A 14,040-nucleotide genomic window follows, 5' to 3' on the forward strand; every position below is an offset into this window, starting at 1 on the left:
ATGAATACCAAACTGTGGTTTTGTTTTTTACAATATTTGATACACTGATAGCCAACTCAGAACTGTATTAGAAATCATCGAAAGCAGAAGTAGGGATGGCTTTTGATATGGAATATATAGTCAATATTTTGTATCTATAAGAGGCTTTTCCATCGACGACATAATGATTTTGAGAAATGGGTCTGGATTGCTCCATTTAACAATAATACAGTCCAAGGAATGTGGGTGTATGTTAAAATCTGTAACATGTGCAAGGAAAATTACTTTTAAGTTTGAATGTTTCTTATGGATGCCATAAATGTTACTAGTCTGGTTGGCAAGGAGTAAGAGAGCTCACATCCTTTAACTCTAATATACATATCTTTATTCTTATTTAGTTGGAAAACCGTTCTCTGTGACTTAGTTTGTTCTGTTTGGAGAACTTTCTTCATGGTTCATTTAGTCTATTGAAATGCTGGAATTTAGCAGATAAAAATCTGTTTTGTTAAATTTTTGCTATGCTTTTTCTAGTTTGAGAACCACTTGAATTTAATGTCCATTTATTAGCTGTTTGAATAGAATGCTACTTGGATGGGGGAATGATACAGAAAATTTGTGAACAGCATAATTTTCCTGACTTTCTGGCAAAGTCATGTTACATGTCACTCGCTGAGTGTGTTTGAGTATGAGTGAGTTTTAGATGGAAAAAGACAGGAAGGTACATTAATAAGAAAGTTTTGGGATGAAAACTGAAAACACTGTACTATTATTAAATAACTGATAAAAGCAGGAACAATAACTATAATGTCTATTTCCACTCGACCGGTGACAGGAGACATGGACACACCCTTTAGTAAAGCCTCTCGGTCTGACATTTCCTTGTCAACAGGATATACAATCTTTCCTCTCCATTCAGCCGGTGCTTAATGTGCTTAGTGTGCCTAATGTTGGTTTGGTGGTCTGAATGTTGAAGAGCACAAAGGCAGAATCGATCACTCCACCCTCTGGCTACTGCATGACACTGCACTTCACATGGATCATCAGGCATGAGGTCACCTTGACATGTGGGGAATTTAGTTTCAGCAGTGTTCATTGATACAGCAAACTGCCTGACACAGCTTTCTTTTCACAGGGCATGCATCACAGTTTGTGTGGACTGAAAATGAGATGCTCAGAATGAATGGCTGTGATTCTGTGAGTCATGTTGGCTCCTTAATAACATAATGAAATTGGGTCCAATCAATTTAAACTGAAGTAATGGTGGATTTGATCATAATAATAAAAAAAAAGCATTACTTTTAGTCAAATTTAATTATTTTATAATAATAATAATAATAATAATAATAATAATAATAATTTACTGTCATTGCTGTAGAACAACAAGATTACATTAGAGCATCAATACATTAGTGCAACTTCATAAGTGCATATGCATAGGAATGTAAACAGTGACATAGTAAGGTGCAACATTATCAGCCATAGCACGGTATGTCAACAGGACAATATGACATTGGTAAGGAATACAGTGTAGAAGGTAGAGAAACAGTAGTAACCAGAAATATCAGCATTGTTGTGTATGCTGCAGCAATGCAAAGTCCAGTTCACAGTTCATGCTAATTTTTGAAGAATGGTGCATAATGGATACAAATTAAGTGGATGAAGAGGGGAGAGGGGAACAGTGTTTATACAGCATAATTTTGACTGCCTGGGGATAGAGGCGGTTGGCCTGAAGGCACCTGTAGCTCCTACCAGAGGGCAACAGGTTGAACAAACTCAAGCCATCATTTCTCATTTTTGTTTTAGCTAGATACTAAAATAACTTAAAAAAATTGGGAAACACCAATATGGACATTTAAGATTTTTTTTTTAAATGACAAAACACAGCAAAATTACTAAATCTGAATTGTCACTAGAGGGCGATCAACGCTAGCGTGCTTTCGAGTAACGCCTACCTTCTCTCAAATGCCACATGCTGCTAGTCATCATACCGCAAGATTGATGTATTTGTCAAAATATAGTTATTTTAAACTAAAATTACACATACAAAATAGTCGATTTGTTCTGAAAAACCACGTATGCTTACGAGGAATGTAAAGGTGTGCTGCTATTTAAGCTTTAAAATAAAAAAAATAATCGAATGAATTAAATAGGCGTCTTAATCAAAACGCACTGTACATATTCATTAAGATGTTATATTTTTATTGTGATGAAGTGAAAGTTCAGGAAATAACGTTACATGTGATGTTAGTTAGTGGCATTGCTTGGGAACTTCCTGGTACAGCAGCTCTAGTGAGAGAGAGAGAGAGCGAGCGAGAGAGAACGTGTGTGTCTGTGTGTGTGTGTGTGTGTGAGAGAGAGAGAGAGAGAGAGGGAGGGCGGCTGCAGCCGGGTGGTAACATTTGCTTCAAACCATTACTGACTGCATGTTCTATGGCATAGTACTCATCTTAAAATAGAGCGTGACTATCTGTTTTTTTTTAACACATAAATCTCCAGCAGTAAATTTTAATACGTTTGTTCTAAGCAACTGTAAAAGCGACTTTTCAGTGTCCCACTGAGGTATAGTACCGTTAACGTTAAATATTGTCGTCGATGGGATTCGCACAGGAGGGACAGGTCAAGATTACGGCTCAAGTTTGAGAACAAGTTTCCCATCACTGCTGGGTCTCTCTTATGTAGTATTACAGTGAACAACTGGTGCTTTTGGGCGTGGGAGGATTTGAAATCGGCGTGCTTTAATCAAGGTAAGTGCTTGACACGCCATTCATTTCAGTTAGAAACAGAATCAAAGCACAAAGTCAGTTTACGCTTCATGACGTTTGAGTTTTGAATTCAAACCTGCGTGTGTGAGCGTCAGTGTGCGGACTGTCAATATAATGTTTCGTTAAGATTGGTTTCTTGGATATTTGAGATGTCCGGTTTTTGAACGAGTCGGATCTTTTCATAAATTTGTTGAAGCAGAAAACCGGACTGAACCGATGAGCGATGATGGTAAGAGTATTTGAACCGAGGAATAAACGATGAATAGTCCAAATAACACAGGTATAAAGTTACGATAAATAATCACTCGTATTAAAGAAATAATAATAAAACATGACCATGTGATTACGTCATAACGTAAAATATTTTTTTTGTAACAAACCATTGGAAAGAACTGATTCACGTAAAAGAGTCAGACTTTTAAACACTTTGCTCATAAGTTAGGGAGTTCCCTAAACAGACAGCATTTTAGGGCGTCATAGGCACGTGGCAGCTTACTAGGGTTAAATACACAGCAACTCCCCTCTTATTAATGAAAATACTACTCTGACCTGTTCAGATGTTGATTCAAATGCATGAGGGTTATACAAACAAACCCCCTCTCCAAAGCTTAAAAGTGCAAAACTATGGGCGTCCATTAAGCTCCATTTGTTAGGGAGTGATTTGGGCGGCTTCAGACCACATTTTTTTCAGTATGGAATGACAAGGGGAGTTAAAGGAGACCAGCTGTTAATTATGTCATTCCAAACTCTAAACTTCCGTCAACCCAGATACAATATGAAATCAGCATCACCCTCAGAGGCCAACCTTGTAAACTTGTTGAATGTTTTTTTTTTTTTTTCACTACACTGTCAGGGTGCATATAAGAGGATGTTTCTTTCACCTGTGCTTCCAGTTGGGCAGCACAGCGCTGATGACATCATAAGGTCGTTGGCAGGTCACGTCCTCAAGTGTCCTCACTCACATCCCCCCTTGTGTATCATTCCCTTTTCCATATGTTGCAAAACCTAACAAAGATGCGCCTGTCAAATGAAATGGATTGCTTACAGTTGGAGATCTATTTTAATTTGCACCACTGCATGGATTGTGTAAGTAGTATAATTGACAACAATTAGAAGCTGACAGTTGCTTAGGCTTCTATAAACAGATGAATAATGCTATAACAGTCATGCTTAAGGTGTTTGTGCTATGCGTTTTCCAAGAATAGCGTTGTCATTCAGTTCTTAGATAACAACAGTGTGTTTTTCATTTAGAATGGTGGTTTTGCAATGGCAAAACTGATTATGTTAATAGTTCCTCCCCTCAAAAAAATGCTCCTTCAGGTTATCTAAGATGTGGATGAGTTTGTCTCTTTATCAGAAGAGTTTTGGAGAAATTACATCTTAGCAGTACTTCTTTTGCTTGCCTGTGGATCTTCTGCAGTGAATGAGTGCCGTCGAAATGAGTTTTGATAAAGCATCACGATAATCCACTTGTGATATGCAAAGATTATAAGCACTGTTTACAAGCGAAAACCATTCTAAACAAATATGTTGGTGGATTTTGATTTGAGAAGACAACAGGCAATGAACCTTTTACTCTTGATGTGGCGTTATTATGAACAATTGGCCAGAATTTGGGCATTAAAATGCTTAATGATAGATTTTTTTCTAACAAACAGGCAGCTTTTCATTCAACAAGGCATTAACTGATGGATCTGAGTTTTGTGGATTGCTTGTAGATTATTGTGATGTTTTTATCAGCTGTTTAAATGCTCGTTCTAACGGCACTCATTAACTGCAAAGGATCCATTGGTGAGTAAATGATTTAATGCTAAATTTCTCCAAATCTGATCTGAGTGCATTTTAGGTAAATTTAGCTATTCCTTTAACCCTGGGTTACGCTGTGTCGTCTGTGTCATAGGGAAACACTTTGGGATTCTGGTTTTTGGTCAGAGGCCGGGAGACAGTTTGTACTTGAGCCATTTTCCATCTGTCCCAAGACAATTAAGTTTCTACGTCTGTCAGCAGTGAGCAATATACGTGTGCAGTGTGTCTCTCACTTTTCCATCATGGAAGGAAACATAGTCTGACTTTGTGTAAAACAGAAAATATTTGCTGGATCGACTGTTGAGACTTCTTGTTTAGTCTGTTTCTTTATCTTCCAGTTACTCTCTGCTCATTGTGTTTATGATGATGGTGAGATTGCGGAGGAATATTTGGTTTAGAGCGGGAGGGCTGGTGACATATGTGGCTCTGCAAACCCAGCCGTATCCTCATTGCTGGTCTGTCAACGTGTCCCAGAGAGATCTCAAAGGGGATACACCTGTGTCTGAAACACTCAGAACAGGAAGTTCTCAGGGTTAGCCAACCACATATGAGTCGCTACCCTGCATTTAACTGAAGTTAAGTTTTGCACCGTTTTGAGTGTAAATTTGTTTTATCAGACTATTCATATGAGCTTAACCCTGTTTACTTTGTAATGCATGTTGCTGGTGAATGATTTATTTTGTCTTTGTAATCTTTCAGCAAAATATCCAAGCTCTTCAAGTCCCACACCGCTTTTTGTTCTCATTGAGTATCCTGTTTTAGAAATGTCAAGTTACTGGGTTGTGAACGGCTTTCATGGTGGCTTTAAACATTTAGTCTTTAGCTCATCATTGCAGTCTCTTTCTTCAGTAGATAAAAGCATTCATCGTGTAGCTGTGGTTTGAAATGTTTGCATAGAGAGGAACTGAGTATAAGTGGCAGTAGCCTTGATAGCATATTTGTTTAGTGTGAAATGCCAAGCAGGTTTTAATCCAGTTTTAAGTGTGAGAACTAGATGGAGGTGGAGGGAAGTAACAGAGGGTAAGAAAGAGAGTGTGCATTTGTTAAATGTCTTGATGCCCTGCGGTGAGTCATGAGATTGTAGGATCCAATGTTTTTCTTAATTTAGTTGTGACTCTTCCAACTTGAAATGTCCCATTGAGGGCCCTGACCTAAGACTCCGCTTTACCCCATATCAGGGAAAAACTGCAAATGCCTGACCAAAACCTTTTATATACAGCTCTAAAACTTTGCTGGATGATTCATTTGAATGGCTTTTCAAAAAACTCTGAAGCACCATGGTACTTTTGAGGTTTAAATGGACGCCTGAACTATCAAGAAAAATGAGGTATATTTGCTTAGCAAAATGTCAGTCAAACATTTTCTCTTATTTTCATAAATTTAGTGGAATGACTGTCATTTGAGATTGCAGATGTGCTTACCTGCTCATATTACTCTTTTGCTGGCTGTGTGGTTTGGCAGCTTAAAATCCTTGCTTCGCTTGGTGACACGCATACACAGACTACTGATTAACCTGATGGTGTGAGATATTCTGTAATTCATCTGGGATCCTTTCAATCAGTCTTACAGTCTGCCACGTTTGACAAGGCCAAACACTGTTAAGCCCCTTTCACACTGCCATTCCGGCAAATACAGGGGTAAAGTGTTCCTGTAATTGTTCCCTGTTCGCTAGATTTGGCACTTTCACACTGCCAGTGATGACCCGGTATATGTGCGTGCTTTCACACACAACCCTTGAAGATCCCGTAAGGACATGTGACATCAGCGCGTGACGTGTAATGTACGAGTCGACAAAGCTTGGCACGTTATACTTTAACCGAAGCAAGCAAACGATCTCTGCCTCAGCGCGGAAAGTGATGAACTAACTGATCTCTGCTTCATTACAGTTTGCACATATGTTTTCGTCGCGAATGTTGATCTTCCTTCAAAACAGCCGGTAAAAAAGTCGCGCGATAACGCGCGTCATCACTTCGATACCGAATTAGATCTGGCTTTTGTTCACACAGCGCTCGTTCCGGATCGATTACCGCAATGTTACTATGTCCCCGACCCGGGTTCGATTCGGTAATCAATTCCGGGACGTGGTTGCTTTCACACAGAAGGCGACCAGGCAATGTTACGGGAATATTGCGGGTCCGACGTGCAGTGTGAAAGGGGCTTTACTGGAACTGAGGGATTATTAAAACACTCTGTCATTACATTCCTTTTTACAGAGGTGTACTCTGGGATGAAATTACCGTGGTAATTGCATCTTTTCACCATATCCCCATGTTATTTTACTTTGGCCAGCACACATGTTCCACAGGCATGAACAAGTCAAGCGCCTTCTCAAACACGGTCGGCCGATATATCCGGCCAATATTTGTCATTTTTTTATATATATATCAGCATCGGCCGATATCAGTGTTTAGTAGCGCCGATTTAAAGTCAGGCATGTCGGCGGCAGCCCCGTGTTATTGGTGTGGTGGAAAGTGCTGCTGCCGCATGTGAAGAACCCCAAGCCAAAGTTGGCAGCTCTCACAAACACTACAGCATGATTGGTTACATGTTGATGACCAGTGTAACCTTTTATTGTTTGGTTGATTTTATTTTAATAATGAGCAGACTGCGATGAAAGTTTGAAATTAGAATGCACTTTAGATGTTCTGTCTTTTATACCAAACACAAATGTTGCTTGCTGGTTGCTAGTGTGTTTGCAGCACTACTATTATTTATTTTTTATATATATATATATTTTATATATATATTTTTCAGTTTAATTGATTTTTATTTATAAAATTGTATTTATTTTATTTAAATGTATATTTAAGTTTACATTTATGTTCCAACAAACTTGAAAAATTCTGCTTGATATATTCTCTAAAACTTTTATGTAAATGATTGACTTATATATATATTACCTGTTTTATATATTTAATACTTGGTCAGTTTATTGATTTGTTTGGTTAACTTTAGATATTTTTATTTTATTTTAATACTGTGTAATACTGCACAAAATTAAGATTCAAGAAATGGTTGAAGTCAGTGCTCAATAAAAGTTTAGAAATGTTGTGCATCCACTTATTATTAGTGTGACATTTTAGCATGCAATTGAAGGGGAAAACTTCAAGATATCGGCCCTAAAAATCGGCAGCACATATGGGCCATCGGCTGCCCCTGACCTATAAGCATCGGCATCTGCTATAGAAAAACCCGTTGATAGAATCACGATGCTTTTGAAGCATAAGAATGAAAGCAATTCTGTGTTATCTTGTTCATGGTACCACCCTTCACATGTTAATGTCCACATTCTGTTAACCACTCAGAAGAAGAGTCTTACAGTTCAGTAACGGTCTTTGAAGTGAAAACTTTAAGAGCTGCCTTCCTTTCTCACGATCACATTGAGATCTGTGAGGTTTAACCTTTAGCCAGGCTCTCTGCATGAAGATGAGTTGTGCAATCAAGGCCAGGTGTGGCCTTGCACCAAGACCACAGAACTAGCGTTACATGTAGATGTAATCACATTGTCTCGACTCCATAGTGGTGGTTGGAAAATCCATAATCGGTCCAAAACAATGGTTTTAAAGCAATCAATGGATTTGTCTTTAAACAAATATACATTTGTCACTATGTGCTTACACTATGTACTGTACTGTCATAGTGTTTTATATTAAAGAGTTTAAACTGCATTGAAGTACGTGCCGTTTTCCAGTTGAATTAAATAATGTTTCAGAGGTGTGATGTGGTATCGCTAATTTTATTGCAAAACATATTACTGCAAAAGTATGCAAAATGTGATGCACCTTGAGAAATTTTTTTGCGAGTTTGTATTTAGAGTTAGTTTAACTTAAGGAGTTTGAAGAGTGACAGTTCATAGGCTCTTGCACCTTATTTCTGGGGAGCATGTTTAGGAATTTAATCGTGTGTTGATGTTGCTGATAGTATAGTGTGTGAAACTCAGTCCTGGCATGTTTCAGAGTTGTATCGGCATGCCTACTACACCTCATTTCCCAGACATTGCAGTTGTTTCCAGACGTGGAGTGACTGGGTTAAAAGACAAAAACAAATGATTTAATATGTAAGACATTCAGTTGTAAGCTAAAGGGTCTTGTGTATGTATATATTCCTTAATTGGAAAATAATGGATGTGTGATGTCATTAATATTTGATTTGTTGTCATAGATATTCAGCACATCAGATTCTTCAGTTGTCCTTAAATGCATTTAGAAATAGTTTTAGGGTCACTAATATTTGTATAATTAATACTTTTTTCAACAAGGATCCATTAAATTTATCAAAAGTGACAGCTGTTCTTTTAACTTTAGGTTCATCAGAGAATCATGAACAAAGTATATTAAAAACATATTAGGCAGCACAACTGTTTTCAACATAAAAACATGAATTGTTTTTTGAGCACCAAATCAGCAATATAATTATTTTTGAAGGATCATGTGATACCGAAGACTAGAGAAATCAATTTTGTGACATTTGAAATACTCCAAATAGAAAACAGTTAAGTTTTGAATAATATTTAGATTTGTGTATTTTTTACCAAAGAAATGCAGACTTCTTTCAAAAACAACAAGTCATAAACTCTGTGAACAATGCCCTAAAAAGGCGTTTGATGCCTGAGTACTTAGTTTGACTATTTGTCTAAAATGCCCATCTCTATTATGAGTATGTCTGTAAACACTCCCTATGGGTCAACATTAACACTTGCCTAAGGTTGTTTGTCCTTTTGCCCTTCCTTAAGGGAACTGCTGGTATTTCGTAATTATGGCTGTAATTTTTGGAATGAAGGGGTGTGGCGACTCTGTGCATGAAACTGTCATGTCTGGTGGTCAGCAGGCAGCTGGCCGTTGTGCCAAATGGTCTGGACCTGAACGCTGTGTTTATGTGCACAGATAGGTTATGTGTTAACCTCACCCCATGACTTGCATTTGAGCCGTGCAGGATATAGAAGTGATGTAGTCATGCTCAGTCACAGCTGCGATGTTGTAATAGGGTGTTGTACTTGTAATAAGCCGTCTTGTCCTTTCAGAATTTTCCTAAGGGAGCAAAATATTGTCACAGTGGGATTGCAAAATGTTTGCTTTATCCCATAGCTCTGGTTTATCCTTAGAATTTGAAATAGTGTTTATTGATAAATGCTCAAATTAACCCAATACAGAGAGGGTCCTTAAAATGACTGATTGTTTAAACACGTTTCTCCGAGTGGGACAGTTTGAGGTGAGAGAAGCAACTGTAAGCCGTCGGACTCAACTGATCTACAACTGATCTTTGTGTTTTGCTAGAAACAGTCTGACTGTTGCCGATCGTGGACCTCTGAAGAAGTGGAAAACAATGAAAACAGGAAGACCTGTCATCTGTATTTTGGCAGCATCCTCAAGGATTGTTATGCAAGCCATTTCCAGTGAATGTGGTGTTGAAAATTAAATATCAGCATCTCTAATTGACCACTCAACTGCCTTAACTTATCAGAGGAAAACAAATATATATAAAAAAAATCTCAGATCAAATCTGAACACGTACTCCGCGTTAGAGCACACTATGTTAGGCATACACCTTATTTTGGTACCAAAATGATGATAAGCTGATATTAGAGAGTTTTTTTATGACAAAATTTTGTCATATTGGATTGTCTGGGATATTTAATGCTCATTTATCTTAGGTTTACAATTACATAATATTATAATCTAATAACTTGACTCATAACTTTTTTTATTTATGAATTTTCATTGCACAGTACAGTTTCATTGAAAACAGCTTGTTGGAGGTCAAAGGGAGAAAGTAAGCGGGAGGAGGTGGCAGTGTCATCACTGTTCCATCCTCTATCCGCTCACTCAGTGTTGGATAGAGACAGGAACCCTTGTGGGAACCCCTTGTCCCATGCTCAGCAGCATAGCCTGCCCTTATAAGGCGTTGTGGGTATTCTAAGATCTCAGAGGAGGAGACTTAAAGCCAGAGCGGTTGCCAACCCAGCTGCTTGTGTGAAAGCAATGGGAGATCCAGCTGGCCATAAGCAGCGCTGCTGTGCGGTTCTTCCAGACCGGACCTGAGAAAAGCAGGGCAGCTTGGAGGGTTGGGTACAGGGCTTCTGCATGAGTAGGATGATTGGAGGTCCTCTGACAAGTACAGTCTTGTCCACTTGTACTTCACTGCAATAACTCTGGTGAGAAATATTAAGGCTGGGATGAAGTAATGCTTGTTTTTTTCCTCTCCTCCTCCCTCTTAACCTGTTGGTTGTGGAAGAAGTGGGCGTGTCTCTAGTAGTTCTGGTTCCGCCTCCAAACATGTTGCTCCACCAAGTAGAGCTAGAAAGAGAGCTAGAAAAGTGTGATTGATGTTGTTTCACTGGAGATTTCTTGCCTAAAACATCTTTCACTTCTGTTGGAAAGCATTGATGGATTATTTCTTATGAGTTTTTGCATAATTATATGCAATATACATATTATAAATGGTGTGAAATGTTTTTTGTATAGTGCCGTCAATATATAAAAACAAAAAAAACTAATTAATCGTACAATTATTTCTGAAATTGATCGTGATTGATCCCACCTAGCATTAAAGTTTTTAAATAGCCTATTCTTTTATATTGCAATAATTTCAGATTCAATCTTAAAATTAATGCAGAACCTAGATAAAGACAGTATATTTTTAATGGCATCTTTTTTTATGACCGAAGGCAAGTATCACTGATACCAGCACTACTGATGTTTCTAGGAAATGTTTGTACTGATGTTTTTTTCCCCTTAAATATTTAACCATTGACTAGCCATTCAACTCATATAACAAATAATTACATACACGCACAGTTTTAAGGCAGCTTTAATGACCTTTTTGGTAATTTAATGACTTGACTGATGAGATAACTATGACATTGCATGCTCATAGTTTCTTTTGCGCTTTGATATGAAATTATACAGGCTACAGCGTACGCTGCCACATTTGTGCATGGTATTGAGGATCTGCAAGTGCTGCAAGCACTATATAATGGCTAACAGGACAGAAAAAATCGTTTGGCGTGACATCTCATCTGACCACAGTTCACTGTTGTTCTACTGAAGCTCCCTCGTCACGTGTACCTTTAACTCACTGGTATGACTAGCCCCTTTCGTTCAGTTTAAGATGGAGTGCGTGTCTGAAAAGACTCCTGTTTGATGTGGTCGTAAAGACATTCTGCGTCTAAAATGCAATTCTTGTCCAAAAAAAAAAAAAAGAGAGAGAGACAGAAAGAGCAGTTTTGAGTAGGGTGGCCCAAGCTCCGCCCCTGCATTAGTTGCGTTAAATATTTTTAACGTGTTTAACTAAAAAAATTTATCTAGTTAAAACTAGTTTTTTTAATGATGTTTTGGACAATATAAATATATTTAGATAATATATAAAATATCTAAACATTTTGCGGTTTGGGTTTGAGTGGAAAAAATGTGAATCCTTTTTACATATAAAAACCTGACTCTATGGCTTTTCCTAAGCATCTGAATGATCAATGTGCCATGGACTTGAGCCTGGTTTTGTGTGTTGGAAAGGAAAATTTCTTTTCCAGAAAACACATCAATTGAGCCTCCAGATTGTCTGGAAATGAGTCCTGTTCGGTGGAGCAAGCACTCACACAACCATGTGAGTTACTGTATGACTCAAAAAGCCCAGATGAAGAAGGGATGAGAGGAAACGAAAGAGATAAAGCAGTGAGCTTCACTTTCTCAGTCAGCAGACAACTTCCTGACTTGCACGTTGCCACAGTGACCTTGTTTGGTGATATCACAACATTGATTACTACATCGTAGTGTGACAGTGATGGGTTTCCCCCCCCCTTCACCTCTCGCTCTTTCTCTTGTTGTCCCCAGTCCTGTGCTGACTGTTAAACGCCCACATTACATTCTTCTGTTCTGACATCAAACACTCTCAGCTTTCACCTCTATCATACACCACCCTCCCTCATGTACTTCCTTTCAAATATCATGTCTCATGGGTGTCCCATTTGTCCCTTTCTTGGTTTTGTTTCTCTGAATGTCTCTGCTTCCCTCTCCAGGTCTTATACATGTGAAATTGTTCCTGTATATTCAGAAACCGGCCCTCATCTCATTCCCATCTTCCACTTCCCATGATGCTTTGGGCCTTTTCCCAGTGTCAGGCTTTTTTCACCATTCCCATTGCTCAAGGATCTGACACATTAGTAAACAAAGACAGACTTATTGTCGTTGTGTTCTATTTGCTGTGTAACCATATTCACAGGGATCATCTTAAAGGGACAGCTAATCCAAAATGTTTCCCTAATGTTGATTAAAACACGTATGACTTTCTTTCCTGCATAGAACACAAAGTGCTTTTCTGAAGAAAATTCTGGTGTGAATGGAAACCTGCACTTGAAAACGAAAATCACAATAACAAATACAAAAAGTAAAAGGAGAAACACAAAACGGCAAAAAAACAGCCTTCTAGAGGTGAAAAGTTCCTGTAATTGTCAACTAGAATAGAGAAGGAAGTATGGTTTAAATTCTAACTCTGCTATTTAAACCCAACAAGAAGAGGGTTTTAAAGTTCATTCATTACACTCAGAATCTCCTTTCTGTCTTTTCTTAACCTTAACACACTGGCCAGAGGATTCATTTTGTTGAAGAATTACAAACCAGTTATAGCTCATAGCTTTGATCTCTGGTCCCTCTGTACCATCCTCTGCCCAGCACAACAGTTTCTACAAATAGACCTGTCCTGGTGTGAGAGTATAAATAGGCCTGTGACCGAGTAGGCGGGGAGAAGAAGGGAGGGGCAGAGAAAGAGAAAAAGAGAAGTGGAGGAGGTGGGAACGGATTGACTAAGTACAATAACCAAACATTTTCATAAGTCTCATTATTACACAGAATTTGAATTAAAATGCCTTTCGCCCACATCAAGTCCTTACCATGATCCAATTTCAAATAAATGATGTGGACAGATGATTGTGGTCAAGAACAAAAGGGATTCAAAATTTATTTGTTTGTGCAAATGTGTGTGTGTGTGTGTGTGTGTGTGTGTGTGTACACACACACATATGTGTATATATGTAGTATACATAAAAATGTATACAGCATACAGCACACTGTTTGCATACTTTCCATCATGCATCTGCAAGATTACAATTTGTGAATCTCGGATAATAGTATCATCCTTAAATAGGTTGCAGGTGCTCTATCCTACTGTTTCAGGTGGATTTTTGAAGTGTGCATCCATGCATGCTTTAATTACTTTCTTGACCCTTGTACAGCTGTTTTTAAGTTATTAAGTAAAAATGAATTTAGCTAGATACCAATGTTTACATAAAAATGCAAACCTTTTATGGCATTAGGACGCATTTTCCTGATGTGGTATGTCTAGCATTTTTTAAAAAAAAAAGGAATTGAATACTTTTATTCAGCAAATTCCATTTTAAAATGTCAAAACAGAAAAGTTATTTTAAATTGTAATATTTCCCAATATTACTGTTTTTTTTTTTTTTTTACTACTGATGTATCTACTTTCCCCTAATCAGCAAAAT

The 14,040-nt window shown here is 38.0% G+C and overlaps 1 protein-coding gene across 4 annotated transcripts in view; it reads left to right on the forward strand.

Annotated features, from left to right (window-relative positions):
- The window catches only part of LOC113058527 (unconventional myosin-Ic-like), a 37,696-nt gene that overhangs the window by 746 nt on the left and 22,910 nt on the right, over window positions 1-14,040 (forward strand). The window contains exon 1 of one of the 4 annotated variants that reach the window (XM_026226493.1): window positions 2,351-2,723. The exons of 1 other annotated variant lie outside the window; for it this stretch is intronic. Coding sequence is in view for 1 of the 3 variants with exons in the window: in XM_026226492.1 (XP_026082277.1) it covers window positions 2,965-2,970 (6 nt within the window). In the remaining 2 variants the exon portion in view is untranslated. Of the gene's footprint in view, window positions 1-2,350; window positions 2,724-2,948; window positions 2,971-10,509; window positions 10,699-14,040 lie in introns of those variants that run through there. 2 more of the 4 variants (XM_026226492.1, XM_026226495.1) reach the window with 2 other exon arrangements.

The sequence above is a fragment of the Carassius auratus genome, chromosome 40, assembly GCF_003368295.1.
Source record: "Carassius auratus strain Wakin chromosome 40, ASM336829v1, whole genome shotgun sequence".
NCBI classification, from domain to species: domain Eukaryota; kingdom Metazoa; phylum Chordata; class Actinopteri; order Cypriniformes; family Cyprinidae; genus Carassius; species Carassius auratus.